At 47.3% G+C, this 19,592-nt stretch overlaps 1 protein-coding gene across 1 annotated transcript; it reads right to left on the reverse strand.

Moving 5' to 3' along the window:
* Nucleotides 1–521: 521 nt before the first annotated feature.
* PIGS (phosphatidylinositol glycan anchor biosynthesis class S) lies at nt 522–18,553 on the reverse strand (the record flags this gene model as incomplete). The annotated part of the gene is given in 11 exon segments (NM_001133609.1): nt 522–1,723; nt 2,079–2,289; nt 3,392–3,492; nt 4,053–4,198; nt 5,708–5,822; nt 7,197–7,339; nt 8,554–8,761; nt 10,566–10,657; nt 10,953–11,042; nt 17,887–17,998; nt 18,497–18,553. Coding segments are annotated over 10 exon segments (1,485 nt in total). The 3' UTR covers nt 522–1,447.
* Nucleotides 18,554–19,592: the final 1,039 nt, after the last annotated feature.

A 19,592-nucleotide genomic window follows, 5' to 3' on the forward strand; every position in this document is an offset into this window, starting at 1 on the left:
AGCCTTTCTGCCCGTGAGTTCCGGGCTCAGGGTCTCTGCTTGGATGGTCTTCCCCAGATGGCCTCTTTTCTCCTAGTCACAGCTCAAATGTCATCTGCTCAAAGGGCCTCCCTCACACCCAGTCTGAAGTCCTTGCCCCTCAGTCACCATCTGACCAGCCTGTTTTTGTCTTTCTAATGCATTATGTGAAATTATTTTTATTTGTCCACTGACTCTTCCCCCTGAAAGCTCAGCTTTGTGAAAGCACTGGTCCTGCCTACTTTGTTCTCTGTAGGACCCCTGCACATAGCAGAAGGCTCCCTGCAGCTGGTGCTCAAGATTTTTTTTTTTTTTTTTTTTTTTTGACCTGATGAATTAGTGTCTCAGGTAAAACGCAGATGCTAACAGCCTTGGGCAATCCAGCTAGGAAGGGCACATGGCCACGTGGAAGCAAAGTGGACCTGTGAGCACAGGAGGACAAACACCAGGAAACTGTTACTTAGGTGTGAATGCAGAAAGAGTAGAACTCAGACTTTGTATCATTCCAATTCATATTCAGCCAGTGTTTATTAAGAGCCTACTATACGCCAGACACTTTACATGCTGATCACATTTAATCCTCACAACCACCTTGTAAGGGAGACATCATCAGTGCCATTTGAACGAGTGAAAAACTGAGGCTCAGAGAGATTCAACAGCTATCCAAAGCTCTCCAGACAATAAGTGCAAAAACAAGGATTTGAATTCAGGACTGTTTGATTCCAAATCTGGAACTTTCTGGAACCTCACACACACACCACACACACACACACACACACACACACACACACACACACACACACACACACACACACACACACACACACACACACACACACACACACACACACACACACACACACACACACACACACACAGAGAGAGAGCACCATGTCCTGAGCTGCTGCCTCCTGGACTCCTGCCAGACTGTACCTGACAGACAAAGCCAACTAGGAGGGAGGGGAGTGAGGGAGAAGGTCCCAGAGGTGACCAATGCCTGGCCCCTTCATGACGGCAGGGGCTAGGGCTGTCCCACAGGGACTAGAGAGAAGTGTGGAAGGGAGGGACTTTCCCATAATGCTCCCTCCTCTCAGTGCACGAATGTGCTATGTTGAGAAGTGGGGCAAAAGAACAAACAGTCCTTGCCACAGAGGGAGACAGGCAGCAGCCTTATCAAACAAGATAAGGAGACCCGGATGATGTGCCTTTTGAGGCCCCTGGCGGTGGAGGAGGATTGAGCCAGGTGAATGGGAAAGGAAGAAAAGATGAACCCATCTTGGAGTGTTGTACTTTGGTTGCTGGAGAGCCAACAGTGGAGACTGGAGACAAATATTTAAGTCACTCCGGCAGGCCCCATGTACGTGCCTCTCAATCTAACACCGCCCACCTTGGCCAGAAAGGAAGGCTTCCTATGGAGGTGCTGTCCTGCTCAGTCTGTCTTCTGAGGCTTTTTCCAGGACTTGCGGGTCTCCAGGAAGATCTTGACCAGGGACAGGAGGATGGGCACAGCCATAGGCAGGAAGAGTGGGATGTAGATGGCAAACTTCTGGTCATCAGGGAAATAAAGGAGGTGGAGGAGTGACGGGTCAAAAAAGGCAAGCTCAGAGGATGTCACAGCTTCCTGGCTGGCGACAAAGGCAGATGCCAGATGCCCAGAGGCCAACTCTTCTGCTGATTTCTGGACAGCAGCTACAGCCCTGTAAACCTAGGAAGGAGAAGGGACAAGAGGGTATACCAATAAGTCCTAGGCATTGGTGGAAAGGGTGCTGGGCCTTATTGTGCCTTCCATCTACCAAGGAAGATGCCTGGAGTTCATCCAGGATCTGTGGAAGTCTGTCTACAGGGATATGGTTTATTTTCCTAGGGTCAGCTTGAAACCTCGCACTCTCATCTGCACTCCTGCTTGGGGGCTGGTACTGCCGTCTAGAGGAAGGCTGGGACGCTGAAGATGGCAAGCCCACACATACCGTGGACCTCACAGGCTCTCTGGTCTCACCACACTCTGGCCCTCTCTGGCTACTCCAGTCCCAAGCTGCAGAATCCATCCCCTGCCTGCTTACCTCAGATGCCACGTCGTCCTTAATGACAATGTTGCTGATCTTGCCCAGAAGCTGCGCCAGGGAGGTGAGGGTGGTGGTGGCTGTGGCCAGGTTCTCCACTGACCGAGCCCAGAGCAGCCGGTCTAGCTCCCAGGTCATTAGTCCTTCACTCTTAGGCCCTGAAAGCAGGCATTTTGGAGGCACCTGGGGCTGAGCAATCCCAAAGAGCAACCTGCAGGAACATCAGAGTAAGGTGGCTGAGACCACAAGGCGGGAGATGATGGCTAAGATTTCTCAAATATCTGTCCTAAGCCAGTGATTTTCAATCTTACCCAGAACCATAGGGGTTAAAGGGAAGTACCTCAGGGTCTTGGGGGCATAAGGGGCAACACCAAGCAAGTTGGCCCCAAATGCTGCTTCAGCAGGTGTTTATGCTTTTACCTGTTTCTACATTAGATTTCCAAGATCTTGTTTTTTAAACAAAGCTTCCATGGCTAAAATACTTCTGATAACACCAACTCAGTTTAATCCTTTCACCTTCTCTATCCTGTCTTTGAACAAATGGGGCCAATGGACTTAGCATTAAGGGATGATCCAGGACTGCCTTTGCCAAGGCACATGTGCTGTGCTTCTCTAAGCCTGCATCCGTGAGAGACACTGCTAGTCAATCAGAAGAATACTCTTTCCTAATGAGCCCAGATACAGCCTTAGAATCCTCAACACAGAGCCTCAGGCAGCCACTCTCAATCCATCAGGCAGCATAAGAATTAACAGCTATTTTCTTAAGCAGCCCTAATCACACTCCATGGACCTGACATTCATGAGTCTATTTTTCTTAAAACTGGTTTTGCTGGCTGGGCGCAGTGGCTCACACCTGTAATCCCAGCACTTTGGGAGGCCGAAGCGGGTGGATCACGAGGTCAGGAGTTCAAGACCAGCCTGGCCAAGATGGTGAAACCCCGTCTCTACTAAAAATACAAAAAATTAGCCAGGTGTGGTGGCGGGCGCCTGTAGTCCCAGCTACTCGGGAGGCTGAGGCAGAGAATTGCTTGAACCCGGGAGGCAGAAGTTGCAGTGAGCTGAAATGGCACCACTGCACTCCAGCCTGGGCAACAGAGCGAGACTCCTTCTCAAAAAACAAACAAAAAAAAATAACTTTGTCACCTACTAGTCCTTCTTAGAAGGATGATGGGATCCTTAGAAACTTTTCTTGGTTTCCCTGGGGCTCTAGGCACAGCCAAGATATCCCTGCCAGGTAAGACGTGATTCCACTTTACAACTCCCCTCTACAGCCAAGGAGACTATGTCCCCAAGTGGATCATCCAGGACCTCACCGCAACTGTGCCAGGAACACCTCCATCACTCGCACCATGTCCACCTCGACTCTCACTGGCAGCACTGAAGCATTATAGGTTTTGGAGTCAACATTATATACCTGAAAGGGGGAATGAGATTACCACAACATCATACCAGGCCCATGCACAGCTCTGCCCTAGGCACTCTGGAGAGAAAAGGAAGACATATTCTGTGCTCTTTAGAAGCTATAAACCTCATGGTATAGCTAATATTTTTTAAGTACCTACTACAGGGAGCATTAAATACATTATCCCTATTACCCCCTTGAAAGTCCTGCAGAACATATTTTTTTCTTATCCCATTTTAGAATTCTCCCCCATGAGAAACTTCCAGTCTAACAAGGGAGACAAGGCTCCCAATCTTGCAAGACTCCCACAAATAAGGCCAAGATCTAAGATAGACACAGAATGATCCTAGGTAAGGGCAAAGGGTCATAGTATAGAAAACACTGGCAGAAGCAAAAGTGGGGCCGGCAGAAGAGGGGCATGAGCACATAGCACCCTCACCTCCCTGGTGCCTGCCCCTCCCACAGGCTGGGCCATGGAGGTCACCAGAAGGAAAACAGAAGGAACACAGTTTCAGGGACACCTGCCTGTCCCAAAAGCATGGGCTCTGGGGTCTGCGTAGTGTGACTATTACCATAATGCCACCCCAGCGGGGACTGTGGAAGGCATTGGTGGCCACTGGAGCGCCATCCTTGTCCTGAATGTACAGCGGTGAATGTGCAAGCTCAGGCACGTAGAGTAGAAAGTTGAGCACAGGGTACAAGGAGGCAGCACTGGATCCTGTGGTGTAAAGACAAGGGAAAGCAGAATATCAAAACATGCTGGACCTGGACCTTAGTCCCAGGTCAGCCTCTAACTTGCTGGTCACTCACTCTGGGACTGATTCCCCAACTAACAATCATTAGGATATCCTCCTGTCCAGGGTATCTCTAGTAAAGGGCTTCAGAATGTTCTCCCAAGATGTGCCACACAGATGGAAACATAGTCCTTAGCTCCAAAACACCCCCGAATTCTCCCTCCTCAAAGGCCCCTTGACTGTCTACGACAGCTTTCTGGGCCACTCCCACAATGTACCCATATTACTACAGATAGTTTTATGCAAACCAGAAATCTGACCTTATGTTATTTCCCTGCTTAATATCCCTCAATGGCTAGCCACCCATATCAGGTTAAAGTTCAAACTCCTTAACATGGTCCTTTATGATCTGGCTCCTGCCTGCCTTACCAGCTTCATCTTTGGTCACTCACTCACATTTCAGCCACACTAAACTACTCTGAGCTTCCTGAATGCCTAAGCTCTCTCACTCTTCTGCATCTAAGCTCACAGTTCCCTTTGCCTGAAATGCCCTTCTTTTCTCTACTCAGCACTGTCATAAGGTAGTCCCTCAGTCAATGTTTGCTGAATGAATAAATCAACGGAGGAATTTTCTAAGGCCTCACATGCCACCCCCTCACAATCCTCGGGCCACACTAGCCTGCCTCTGGTATCTGAGATTCCACAATTAGATATACTCACTTTGGTTTGCCTGTGTTACAGTTCTTAGTCACACCTCCTCTTCCTAGTTTCCACCCGAAAAATGAAAAACTATAATACTAGCTTCAAGGTTATTCAGCCTCAATCAGCAGAAATGTCAATTCAAATTCTGCCCTCAAGTACTTTTGCTGTTGTCTTTCCTATGTTGTGTGACAGCCTCTCTCCTAGATGGCTTTTAGGGAGATAGACCCAGCCTAGCCATTCATTTGTAAAAAGTGCTGGGAATCATGTTTAATAAATGCTTTTGGGTATGATAGGTGTGAGGATGGAGATATCAACAGAGCATCATGAAAAAGGAACCTAGGGCTCAGGCATGGTGGCTCACGCCTATAATCCCAGCATTTTAGGGGGCTGGGGTGGGAAGATCACTTGAGGGGAGTTCAAGATCAGCATGGGCAACATAGTGAGATCCTGTCTCTAAAAAAGATTTTGAAAATTAGCCAAGTGTAGTGGCACATGCCTATAGTTCTAGCTACTCGAGAGGCTGAGGTGGGAGGACCACTTGAGTCCAGGAGTTGGAGACTGCAGTGAGCTATGACTGTGCCACTGCACTTTAGACTGGGCAACAGAGCAAGGCCTTGTCTCAAAAAAAGAAAAAAAGGAGCCTCAATCTCCACAGTCTCCTCAGACCAACCCAACCTGGGAACCACCACTGTATATAATCCACCTCCAACTCCCGTCCCCCACCCAGCTGAGCCGTCAGGGTCCCTCCCTAGCCTGGCATAAAAGAAAGACCCTCATCCTTAGGTGCTCACCCAGCCGGGACTCCACTGGGTTGATGACATGGGGGAGGTTGTGCATGTCCAAATAGTAGCTGGAGGAAGCTGAGTCAAAGCGGGGGTTCACCCCCAACACTGCATAGTAAAGAATCTGGAGAGCAAACAGGGAGTGGTTACTTTGTTTAGATTTATATTCTACTTTCTCCCAAAAAAGATTTGAGGTGCTTTAAAAAAGACACAATCAGGACAAGGCAACATATAAGAGACAAAATCAGGGCTGAGAGAAAATAATTGCAGAAGAAAATACCAAAGCCAAGGGTAAAGTGAATAAACTAAATACGTGCTTTGAAAATCACGTATTTTACCAGGTTTCCTAACAGTCTACACAAAGAGAGAAACAAAGAACAGCATAATTCAGTGTCTACAAGATCAAATCAAGCCAGTTATTCAGAAGCAATGACTCCCACTAGGAAGACCTGATAAAAATTTCTCCCACGTATTTTCCCTACAAGGAGACAGCGTGACACAGAAAGCTACATTCTTCACATCTTTTTTTTTTGAGATGGAGTCTCACTCTGTTGCCAGGCTGGAGTACAGTGGCACGATCTCGGCTCACTGCAAACTCCACCTCCCGGGTTCAAGCAATTCTCCTGCCTCAGCCTCCCAAGTGGCTGGGACTAAAGGTACGCGCCACCATGCCCAGCTAATTTTTATGTTTGTAGAGATGGGGTTTCACCATGTTGGCCAGGATGGTCTTGATCTCCTAACCTCGTGATCTGCCTGCCTCACCCTCCCAAAGTGCTGGGATTACAGGCGTGAGCCGCCGCACCCGGCCCTTCACATCTTTATTGTTACTACAATAACAAATTTCAGGAAGCATTTCTCTAAAAACTAAATTCCTTAAGAATGGCTCTGCTGGGCTCCATCACTCACACCTGTAATCCCAGCACTTTGTGAGACCAAGGCAGGTGGATCACGAGGTTAAAAGATCGAGACCATCCTGGCCAACGTGGTGAAACCCCGTCTCTACTAAAATACAAAAATCATCTGGGCATGGTGGCGTGCACCTGTAATCCCAGCCACTCAGGAGGCTGAGTCAGGAGAATCACTTGAACCTGGGAGGCGGAGGTTGCAGTGAGCTGGGATCGCACCACTGCACTCCAGCCTGGTAACAGAACAAGACTCTGTCTCAAAAAAAAAGATGGGTCATGGCATTAACATCTAAGCACAACTGGTGAGTACAGGTGTAGAGGGAGCTAAGGAAGGTGGTTTGTTAACAAGCACTGACAAACTCCCTCAATGGGAAGCCAAGGAAGTAAAGACACCAGAATCTGCCCTCAATGGACGGATGGACACAGACAAGGGCACACACACACCTCCAGTACCCGCCCTTATGACACTCACATACATATACACACAGGAAATTCCTAGCAAATCAGCAAGCTCTAAGAGATGGAGGAACAAACTGCACTTGTAAATATGTATAGACGTTGAAAAGGACTCCTCAACTTGCTCCCGGTCTCACCTGAGAGTCCACAGAGAAGTTGCCAGCGGCACTGAGGGCATTCAGGAAAGGTTGCACATAGCGCCGGACAGCCCCCTCAATGTCCCAGTGGACGTCATGGGACTTGGGGTCTGGGTTGAGTAAACTGAAGGTGATCTCATAGCCTACAGAAACAGGAGTCAGGGAAGTCAGAGGCTCTTGTGGATCAAAGAAGAAAGGCAGCCTGTACTCCCAGCTGAGCTGAACTTGTTTCTCCTCTGGAATGGGGCTGCTTTCCATCATGGAACCAAAAGGAGGACAAAACTGGGATGAGGAACACTGAGTAAGAAAAAGCTGCCGGGCGCTGTAGCTCACGTCTGTAATCCCAGCACTTTGGGAGACTGAGGCAGACGGATCACTTGAGGCCAGGAGTTCAAGACCAGCCTGGCCATCATGGAGAAACCCCATCTCTACTAAAAATACAAGTATCGGCCAGGTGTGGTGGCTCACACTGTAATCCCAGCACTTTGGGAGGCTGAGGCAGGCAGATCATTTGAGGTCGGGAGTTCAAGACCAGCCTGGTCAACATGGTGAAACCCTGTCTCTACTAAAAATACAAAAATTAGCTGGGCGTGGTGGTGGGCGCCTGTAATCCCAACTATTCAAGAGGCTGGGGAAGGGGAATCGCTTGAACCTGGGATGCGGAGGTTGCAGTGAGACAAGATCACGTCACTGCACTCCAGACTGGATGACAGGAGGCTCTGTCTCAAAAAAAATAAAATAAAAATAAAAATACAAGAATTAGCCAGACATGGTGGCATGCACCTGTAATCCTACTCAGGAAACTGAGGAGTGAGAATCGCTTGAACCTGGGAAGCAGAGGTTGTGGTGAGCCAAGATTGCGCCACTGCACTCCAGTCTGGGCAACAGAGCAAGACTCTGTCTCAAAAAATAAAATAAAAAAATAGGCCAGGTGCGGTGGCTCACGCCTGTAATCCCAGCACTTTGGGAAGCCGAGGCGGGCAGATCACGAGGTCGGGAGATCGAGACCATCCTGGCTAACACAGTGAAATCCTGTCTCTACTAAAAATACAAAAAAATTAGCCAAGAGTGGTGGCGGGCACCTGTAGTCCCAGCTACTTGGGAGGCTGAGGCAGGAGAATGGCGTGAACCCGGGAGGCGGAGCTTGCAGTGAGCCGAGATCGCGCCACTGCACTCAGCCCAGGCAACAGAGCAAGACTCCATCTCAAAATAAATAACTAAATAAAATAATAATAACATAAATAAGAAAAAAATTGAGACTAGAGAAGAAAGGAGAAAGAAGTTGGCATGCAGATTTCCCTCCTGCCCCATGTAATTCATTTCCTCTCCCTTCATGTGGCAGAGCCTGGTGCCCTACCCAAGCTGGACTTGAGAGGCCGCCTCTTCTCAGCGCTCCACTTGTCCTCTGGAAGGTGGTCAGCCAGGGCAGCAGCAAGCACATCCTCAGTCAAAGACATGGCCTGGGCCACCTGGACTATGCGGCGGCCAATGATGTTAAAGGCCTCCCGATGCATTATCCCCCGCACCACTGCTGTCCTCTTGGGCCCAATGTAGCTCATCATGTCCTGTGGGGGTGAGCAAGGGACAGAATGCCCATGGCTCAGAAAAGAAAGCCGAAAAGCACCCTGGCTCCTATTGTTCCGAATCTGCCCCTTTGCCAATGACCAACAGGTTTGCACCTCTCTTGAGATTCATGAGCTATTAACTCAGCATTTCTGAGCTATGAGTATATATTGAGTGTTTTCATTTGTTTCCATTCCCTTCTTTTTCCCAGTAGACATGGGTCCAGGCAGCATCTGGCTCTTCAGGGGCTGGTAAAATGGTGAAATGGAAACTCAGAGATGGCATGCTGAGCAAGAAAAGCATAATAAACAGACAACTGGAGAGTCTGATATAAAAATGGCACATGACAAAGAAACAAGTATTCACAATAGCATTATTTCTAGCAGTAAAACCTAGAAATAATCCAAATGTCCATTAGCAATAGAATGGGTAAATTATGTTTATGTTTATACAATGAAACATAGATTCAACAGTATAATTATGGATGATTCTCTCACCAGGCTCTGCCACATGAAGGGAATAAAATAAAAGTGGCAGAGGAACATGTGCTATATGCCACCATTTATATAAATTCAAAAATGTAAAATTAAATACACTATTTACAGAGATACAACATATGTGATCAAACTCTAAGGAAAAGCAAGAAAATTACAAACACAAAATCTGGTTGCCTTGGGCTGAAAGGGAATGGAGTATAACCATGGAAGTACGCACTGTGCTACTGCACTGCAGTTTGTGAGCTAGGGGTGGGGATGGGGATGTTCATTAACATTTTCTTTAGTGTTTTTATAAAAATTAAATATTTGATTATAAATTTTCTTTTTGAGACAGAGTCTCACTCTGTCGCCCAGGCTGGAGTGCAGTGGCACTATCTTGGCTTATTGCAACCTCCGCCTCCTGGGTTCAAGTGATTCTCCTGCCTCAGCCTCTTGAATAGCTGGGACTACAGGCACCCACCACCACGCCCGGCTAATTTTTGTATTTTTAGTAGAAATGGGGTTTCACCACATTGACCAAGCTGGTCTCGAACTCCTGACCTCAAGTGATCCGCCTGCCTCGGCCTCCCAAAGTGCTGGGATTACAGGCATGCGCCACCGCACCGGGCTGATTCTCGTATTGTTAGTAGCGATGGGGAGTGCAGTGGCATGATATTAGCTCACTGCAACCCCCACCTCCCAGGCTCAAGCACTCCCCCTGCCTCAGCCTCCAAAAGTAACTGGGACTACCACATCCAGCTAATTTTTTTTATTTTTTTGTAGAGGTGGGGTTTTGCCATGTTGCCCAGGCTGGTCTTGAACCCCTGAGTTCAAGCAAACTGCCCGCCTCTGCCTCCCAAAGTGCTGGGATTACAGTGTGAGCCACCAGACCCAGCCAGCATTCTTTATTAAAAATATGTGGAGGCCGGGTGCGGTGGCTCACGCCTGTTATCTCAGCACTCTGGGGAGCCAAGGCAGGTAGATCACAAGGTCAGGAGTTCAAGACCAGCCTGACCAACATGGTGAAACCCCATTTCTACTAAAAATACATTACATGGCACATGCCTGTAATCCCAGGTACTCAGGAGGTTGAGGCAGGAGAATCACTTGAACCCAGGAGGCGGAGGCTGCAGTGAGCTGAGATCCCACCACTGTACTCCAGCCCAGGCAACAGAGCAAGACTCCGTCTCAAAAAAAAAAAAAATTTTTTTTTTGGAGAGTTTTCTGTAGCAAATGGAAGAAATGAGTAGCAATGATGCAAGAAGGAGGTGACCCAGGAGTCCACGAGCTGAAAGGATAAGGCAAAGTCGCAGCCTCTCTGTTACCTTACCTGGGGAAGAAGTGAGGAGTGTTCAGAGATCACGTACATAGTCAGGGAGCCCTCCGCTTGTTCCTGAGGCTCATCTAACATAGCTTCTGCCTCTGGGGGCAAGAACAGGCGGTACACCAAGAGCAAAACACCATTCTATCTACCCCCAGCCCCACAGAATGCCTAACCCACCCCTTCACTCACATTCAGCTGACACAGTGGTCAGGCTTGGGTAAGCCAATCAACCTCTCTGGCCCTCAGTGGACTGGGCTGAATCCCACAGTTCCTCATTCCCAGCATTCCAAGAGAGGTTTTGGAGGTAAGCCAAAGCATGGGAACTATGCACTTAGAGATCAGAAGGAAAAAGAGAGCTTCACATTAAAATGGTGTGCTCATCCCTTCCCATACCTTGCATACTGCCCGATGACAGGGCCTCCTCCTCATGGTCCAAAGCCCTCCGATAGGCCTTCTGGAAACGGCATTTGATTTTCATTTTGTCTGGGAGGGATAAGAAGTAGCACGATGAAAAGGGCAAGCATCAGGCCTCTGCCCACCTTCCCAGACCTAACACTGTCCAGCATCTGAGGACAGCAAGATGGCTGTTTACAGAAAAAGACCAAGCAGCTGCAGCCAACTCTGATGATTTCTGCATAGATGATATCAAACACACGACACCCATTTCGCCCATCTGCCCCAGCTCTTGCCTTCACCTCTGCACACACTGGTCCTTCAGCTTGAAATGTCTTCCCACTGGGAAATCTATTTCAATAATCATTACATTAATAGGCAAAAGAAGAAAAACCGTATGGTCATTCCAATCACTGCCCCAAAATAATTAAATTCAGTGAATGTTCCTGATAAAAATGGCTGGGCACGGTGGCTCATGCTTGTAATCCCAGCACTTTGGGAGGCCGAGGCAGGCGGATCCCTTGATCTCATGAGTTGGAGATCAGCCTGGGCAACATGATGAAACCCCATCTCTACAAAAAATACAAAAATTAGCCAGGTATGTGCCAGACACGGTGGCTCACACCTGTAATCCCAGCACTTTGGGAGGCCAAGGCGGGTGGATCACCTGAGGTCAGGAGTTCGAGACCAGCCTGGCCAACATGATGAAACCCCGTCTCTACCAAAAATACAAAAAATTAGCTGGGTGTGGTGGCAGGCGCCTGTAATCCCAGCTACTTGGGAAGCTCAGGCAAGAGAATCACTTGAACTCAGAGGGCGGAGGCTGCAGTGAGCTGAGACCACACCATTGCACTCCAGCCTGGGCAACAAGAGCGAAACTCCATCTCAAAAAAAAAAAAAAAAAAAAAAGCCAGGTATGGTGGTGCACACCTGTAGTCCCAACTACTTGGGAGGTTGAGGTGGAAAGATGACTTGAGCCTGGGAGGCAGAGGTTGCAGTGACCTGAGATTGCACCACTGCATTCCAGCCAGAGTAGTAGAACCACACCTTGTCTCAAAAAAATAAAAAATAAAAAACCATACACTTAATGACAAAACATTAAACATAATTCTATAAAGTTAGTAATAAAACAAGGATGCCTGCTATCTCCTCTATGCTCATTGTTATTCAGTATTGTTCTTTCTAAAGTTCTTGACCAATGTAATATGTGAAGGGAAAGAAAACTTGTAAGTATTGGAAAGAAACAGATAAAATGGCCACTTTGAAGCAGCATAATTATTTCTCAAGAAAATCAGAGAACCAACTGAAAAACTATTAGAACTAGCAACAGTTCAATAAGATGACTAGATACAAGAATATGCAAGAATCAATACCCACATAAATACCAGCAATATCCAATTAGAAACATCTTTTAAAACCTCAATCACATTAACAATAACGTATAAAAATACCCAGGAATAAATGTATAAAACTATAAGAAGAAAACTTCAAAGACTTTACTGAAGGACATAAAATATCTGAATAAAATGGAAAAGCATACAAGGCCCCTAGATGAACATTATAAAGATATCATATTATAAAGACTATTATAAAGATGTCAACTCTCCCCAAATTAATATATACATGTAAGGCAATCCTGAAGGGATTTTTTTGCCTCTTGAAACTTGACAAGCTAAACCTAAAATTTATTAAAAAGTTCCTCTTTTCTTTATAAAAGAATTCCAGGTCATACATTTCTTCCAGGAAGAAGAAATGACAGAATTGTAAAAGTCACTAATTTGGCCAGGTGTGGTGGCTGATGCCTGTAATTCCAGCACTTTAGGGTCCGAGGTGGGAAGATTGCTTAAGCCTAGGAGTTTGAGACCAGCTCGGGGAACACAGTGAGACCCCGTCTCTACAAAAAATTTAAAAATTAGCTGGGGCCAGGTGCAGTGGCTCACGCTTGTAATCCCAGCACTTTAGGAAGCCAAGACAGGCGGACTGCTTGAGGCCAGGAGTTCAAGACCAGCCTGGCCACCATGGTGAAACCCCGTTTCTACTAAAATTACAAAAATTAGCCAGGCATGGTGTCTGTGTGCCTGTAGTCCTAGCTACTCAGGAGGCTGAGGCAGGAGAATCGCTCGAACCCGGAAGGCGGAGGATGCAGTGAGCTGAGATTGCGCCACTGCATTCCAGCCTGGGTGACAGAGTGAGACTCTGTCTCAAAAAAATTAATTAATTAATTAATTAATTTAATTAAATAAATAAAAAATTAGCTGGGCACAGTGGCACATTCTTGTAGTCTCAGCTACTTGGGAGCTTGAGGTAAGAGGACCACTTGAACCCAGGAGTTCAAGGTTACGGTGAGCTATGATTGGGCCACTGCACTTCAGCCTGAGTGTCAGACCCTATCTCAAAAAAAAAAAAAGGACCCCTTCTCTACTTTTTCTTTCTTTTCTTTTTTTTTTTTTTTTCTTTTGAGATGGAATCTGGCTCTGTTGCCCAGACTGGAGAACAGCAGTGGGATCCCGGCTCACTGCAACATCCGCCTCCCCGTTTCAAGCAATTCTCCTACCTCAGCCTTCCAAGTAGCTAGGATTACAGGCATGTGCCACCACACCCAGCTAATTTTTGTATTTTTAGTAGAGACAGGGTTTTCCCATGTTGAGCAGGCCGGTCTTGAACTCCTGACCTCAAGTGATTTACCCGCCTCAGCCTCCCAAAGTGCTGGGATTACAGACGTGAGCCACCACGCCCAGCCTACTTTTTTTTTTTTTTTTTTTTTTGAGACAGAGTCTCGTTCTGTCTCCCAGGCTGGAATGCAGTGGCATAATCTTGGCTCAATGAAACCTCTGCCTCCTAGGTTCAAGCAATTCTCCTGTCTTGGACTCCAGAGTAGCTGGGACTACAGGCACACATCACCACACCTGGCGAATTTGTGTATGTTTAGTGGAGAAGGGGTTTCACTACATTGCCCAGGCTGGTCTGAAACTCCTGACCTCAAATGATCCACTGCCTTGGCCTCCCAAAGTTCTGGGATTACAGGCGTGAGCCACTGTGCCTGGCCACACACCAGTAGTCCTACCTACTTGGGAGGCTGAGGTGGGAGGTCTGATTGAGCCTAGGATTTCAAGGCTGCAGTAAGCTATGATTGAGCCACTGCATTGCAGTCTGGGTGACAGAATGAGACCCTGTCTCTAAAAAAAATAAAAATTAAAAAAAGCACTATCTTGTGACTGCTACTGAAATGGATTCTATGATCAAATAGATGCTAAAAATATCATGTAAAAAGTTGATGAGAAACTCTAAAATATAGAGATCAGGCTGACAATACCTGAACTTACTACATAATCTTTGCATCACCCAAAATGGAACAACTAGCCATTAAGTGCTTCAGCATACAACACAATAGGAAGTATACTACACCACCTACAATGTATTCTCATCCAAAAAATTGAACCTGGCTTTAATCAAACCACTAGATCTAACTCCCAGTTTATAAGAAATATGGATGCTAGAGGAATGAGTTAAATTAAACTGTGAGGAAGCTACTTGCCAAATCCCAAATGTGAGATGTTCTATAAAACAAATGACCTGGTTTCTCCAACAAATCAATGGTGTAAAAGAAATGTATGGGGGTAGGGTGGGGGAAGCTGACATAAAATAAAAGTGACAAAAAGACAAATGCAACTTATTGATCCTGATGGAATAAACTATCTGTGAAAGGATACCTTAGAGATAACTGGAGAGATCTAAATACAGACTGAGAATTAGGTGATATTAAGGAATCACTGCTAACTTAGGTGGATAATGGTAGTCATGTTTAAAAAAGAAACAAAAAACCTTCAATGGCTTCCCTTCTTATCTAGAATAAAAGCCTAGAATGCAAATTCTCACAATGACCTACCAGGCCCTAAGTGATTCAGCCCCCTTCTACTGTTCTGGTTTCATTTCATTTCCTCTTTCTCTCTTCCTCATTCACCCCAGTGAAGCCACAAGGAGATTCTCACTGCTCCTGAAAGGTACAACACTTGCTCTTAACTCAGGACCTTAGACATGCTTTTCCCTCTGCCAAGATGCTCTTCCCCCAGATATCTGCACAGTCTATTCCCTTGCCTTTTAGGTATTTACTTGAATGTCCTCTTTTCAATGAGACCTCCCTTGTCCACCCTATCTAAAACTGCAATCCCCTCCCATTCCTCAAGAAAATTCCCTCTCCTCCTGTCCTGCTCTATTTTTCTTCTATCACCATCTAACATACATTTGACTTGTCTTTTTTTCTTTTTTTTTTTTTTTTTTTTTTGAGATGGAGTCTCTGTCACCCAGGCTAGAGTGCAGTGGTGGGATCTTGGCTCACTGCAACTTCCACCTCACAGGTTCAAGCGATTCTCCTGCCTCAGCCTCCCAAGTAGCTGGGATTATAGGCGCCTGCCACCACGCCCGGCTAATTTTTGTATTTTTAGTAGAGATGGGGTTTCACCATGTTAGCCGGGCTGGTCTCAAACTCCTGATCTCAAGTGATCTGCCTGCCTCAGCCTCCCAAAGTGCTGGGATTACAGGTGTGAGCTACCACGTCCAGCTTTGTCTTTTTTATTGTCTTCTTTCTGTCTGTTTTGTTCACTGCTATATCTCTAGTAACTAGAACTGTGTCTGACATAGGTACACAATAAATACTTGTTGAATAAATGAACAACCCTATTTCTGTCTAACAGATGAGGAAACCAAGGTTTAGAGAAGTTAACAACCTTACTCAAATTTACACAAATAAGTGGAAGAACAGGGCTTGAATTCCAGCTCTCTGATCACCCAGCTCTCTTGGTCACCCTTTATACGTGTTGCCTATACTATACGCTTACAGTATACCCATATTACTGAACACTGTGTCATCAAATATGAAGAAATCCATGATAAACTGAAAACAATCAAATTTCAAACTAACTTGTGAGGGATAGTCCAATTTTTGTTTAGAAAACAAGAAGTTTGGCTGGGCGTGGTGGCTCACGCCTGTAATCCCAGCACTTTGGGAGGTCGAGGTGGGTGGATCACCGGAGGTCAGGAGTTTGAGACCAGCCTAGCCAACATGGTGAAACCCCGTATCTACTAAAAATGCAAAAAATTAGCTGGGTGTGATGGCAGGTGCCTGTAATCCCAGCTACTTCAGAGGCTGAGGCAGGAGAATCGTTTGAACCCAGGAGGCAGAGGTTGCAGTGAGCCGAAATCGTGCCATTGCGCTCCAGCCTGGGCAACAAGAGCGAAACTCCATCTCAAAAAAAAAAAAAAAAGAAAGAAAACAAGAAGTTTGTGTGTGTACAGAGGCTGAACCATACGAAATATCATTTTTTTAAAAAAATGTTTTAACCAGCCGGGTGCAGTGGCTCACACTTGTAATCCCAGCACTTTGGGAGGCTGATCACTTGAGCCCAGAAGCTTGAGACTAGCCTGGGCAACATGGCGAAACCCTATCTCTACTAAAAATACCAAAACAAATCAGCTGGGTGTGATTGTGTGTGGCTGTAGTCCCAGCTACTGAGGCAGGTGGGCTGAGGTGGGAGGATCGCTTGAGCCCAATAGGTCAAGGCTGCAGTGGGCCCTGATTGTGCCACCATACTCCAGCCTGGGCAACAAACTAAAAAAGTAAATGGCACAGAGGTGCCTCATGCTCTAGACTCAGCCCAAATCTCCAGTCATTCCCAGTCTTTCACTACACATTCCAGCAAGGCAAAACTGCTCACAGGTCCCCCAATATGCTGATTCACCCCGCCATACTTTCACACAGGAGTATAGTTTGTTGGTTAAAAGCTTGAACACTGCAATCAGTCAGGCCTGGATTTAAATCCCAGTTCCATCTCTTACTAGCTGTGTGATCTTGGACAAGTTAAATTCTCTAAGCCTCAGTTTCTCCATTTATAAAATGGGGATCATATCATTAGAAAGGATTAAATGAAGAAACACATATAAAATGCTTCACCTAGTTTCTGGCACACAGCGAGCAACAACTATCAGCTATCCTTACACTGTCTCATGCTATTCACTTTGCCTGAAATTCTCTCCCTCCCTTTCCCATTTAACCTGAATTCCTACACATCCTTTAAAAATCTGACTTAAGAATTACATCTCTCAAAACTTTCTCTGCCTTTCTTTCCTCCCAGATGGTTAATACTCTTTACTAAGTGCAATCTCTGTTTCTTGTATACTTCTACTGTAATTTATTTTATCCTTCTCCCCTAGCTATGAACATCTTGAAACCATTATCAATTTCTTATTCATTCCTAAATTCCTGGTACCTAAAAAAAGTACCTCAGTAAAGTGTTTAACGTTAAACTGAATAGGGGCTGGGCGCGGTGGCTCACGCCTGTAATCCCAACACTTTGGGAGGCTGAGGCGTGCGGATCACCTTAAGTCAGGAGTTCGAGAGCAGCATGGCCAACATGGCGTAACCCCGTCTCTACTAAAAATACAAAAATTAGCTGGGCGTGGTGTCGCGCGCCTGTAATCCCAGCTACTCGGGTGGCTGAGGCAGAAGAATCGCTCGAACCCAGGAAGCGGAGATTGCAGTGAGCCAAGATGGCGCCACTGCACTCCAGCCTGGGCGACAGAGCGAGGCTCCGTCTCAAAAAATAATAAATAAATAAATAAACAAACTAAATAGGGCCTATATGCAAATCCAATTTAATTTCAAACTCTGTGTTCTTTCCACTATATCCCACCTCTTCCCCTATACCCTGATGGGCATCAACTGCTTCCGATTAGGTAGCCTGTCTTATGAGTAAAATTGCTATTTAGTGACTGTGAATTTGAAAGTAGTTTTTTTCTGACCAAACACACTGTTCATTCAGAGAGGTCTTTCAACAGTAAGTTTTTAACTGCGTTTATGGTACACCCCCGCTCCTCCCGTCCAACTCAGCTCTGAACTGAGCTCAGACGCGAAAAGCAGCCCTGATCCCCAGGAACTCACATTTCAGAGGAATCTCTCTTTCATGCACAACGGTGAAGGGCAGCTTCTCCTGGTCGTCCAGGGGCACTGACTCCCGCGTAAACACGACAGTGACAGGCACCATGAGGCGGAGCTACAGGAAGGAGCATCAGGGCCGTCACTGAGTCTCCACCTTGACGGGGGGCTGTCCCCCGACCCTCCCGCACGGCAGTCTCACCTGCAGGGCATTCAGCCCACTGATCTGGGAATAAGGCAACGAGGCCCGGTAGGTCTCCGTGGTCTTCCACCAGAGCGGTAGCCCCAGCACGATGGCCACCGCAGCGAAGAAGAGGGCGGCGCGCTTGCCCCGGGCCACCTCTGAGGGCATGGGGAACCGAATGAGGCGCTGGAAACGGGCTAGGGTACCGGCCCCATCCCCGACGCGGAGAAGCCCCAACCACCGGCCTCCAGGGGCCCGCGTTCATTGGGATCTCCGTGCGAAGGGACCCGGCCCAAGCCTGAAGGGAATCTTGTCTGAAGAGACCCCCCGAGCCCCCTGTCCCCAGGACCTCTCGCATACCACAATCCCCACCCCTGCTATTCCTCCCTTGCCATCAGCTAGCTGCAGGCCCCCACCCGAAGCCCACCGCACCTAGGTCTGTAGCCGCAGCCCCGGCGGCCGCCATGCTAGCTTCCGGCTGCTCCGGCCACCGTGGGGGCGGAGCTTCGTGAGCCTCACCCAATCGGAATCTCCGCAACGAGGGGGCAGGACCGCGGCGGTGATTGGGGCCAATCGCGAGCGCTACTCCAGACCCGCAGGCGGGAGCAAGCGGGCGAGGGGTGGGAGGGCTCCGCTGGGAGCTTCGCTGGGGGTCTGAAAGGAAGTCACCCGGGCGCGGAGGGACGGCCAAGGGGCCGTGCGAGTTTCGGCGCTGCTGGAACGAAGTCCCCCGCTTCCCTGTAGAGCACACTTCTAGCCCCGCAATCAAGAGCGCAACCTCTGCAGTCCTTAAATACTAGCTGGGCAACTAAAGGCAGCTCCGAGGCTCATCTGAAAATGGAGATATTTACATAAATGAGGCCGTTCTTGTAAGGAGCCTGGCACACGGAAAGCCCTCAACGTCAACTGTCATGGTCTTATTATCCTTATCGTAGAGCTCCTCTTGGGGTGCCCTCTCCTCAAAGCCTCAAACACGGAGATAGCAAGCTAGTATGTTTTAGCACAATTGGCTCTCTCGCTATTTTAAAATAGGTTTTAATTCATTTCCAACTTGGAAATCTCAGGATACTTCACTTAAAAATCTTGAAAAGTCATGAGCCCAGACTCTAGATGCTGATCACTGCGGTTCAAATCCTGGCTTCATCACTTATTAGGTGAGTGATCGTGAGAAGATCGTTCTGTGCCTCTCTCTGCCTGTTTTCTCTATTAAAATAGGGATGATAGTAATAGTACCTACTTTATAGGGTTGTATGAAATGTGTCAGTACATATAAAGTGATTATAACAGGGTTGGTGCTATGTGCAAGCTATTTTTGTTATTATAAGGTCAGGCCACACAGGGTGGAGCATTTGTAGCCTCCCCAGTTGACACAGAACACACGCAGCTTGTTATCTCTTCTTTTTATCTGCTTAGACCCAGGTTCTCAGCCTACCTCACAACCCAGCCCAGTGGTCAAAGTTCAGCATCAGGCCTCACCAGAGCTGTCCTTACCCAGACCCTCAGATTGGCTCCCTTTGTGCCCACTTCT

Source organism: Pongo abelii, chromosome 19 (genome assembly GCF_028885655.2).
Source record: "Pongo abelii isolate AG06213 chromosome 19, NHGRI_mPonAbe1-v2.0_pri, whole genome shotgun sequence".
In the NCBI taxonomy this organism is placed as follows: domain Eukaryota; kingdom Metazoa; phylum Chordata; class Mammalia; order Primates; family Hominidae; genus Pongo; species Pongo abelii.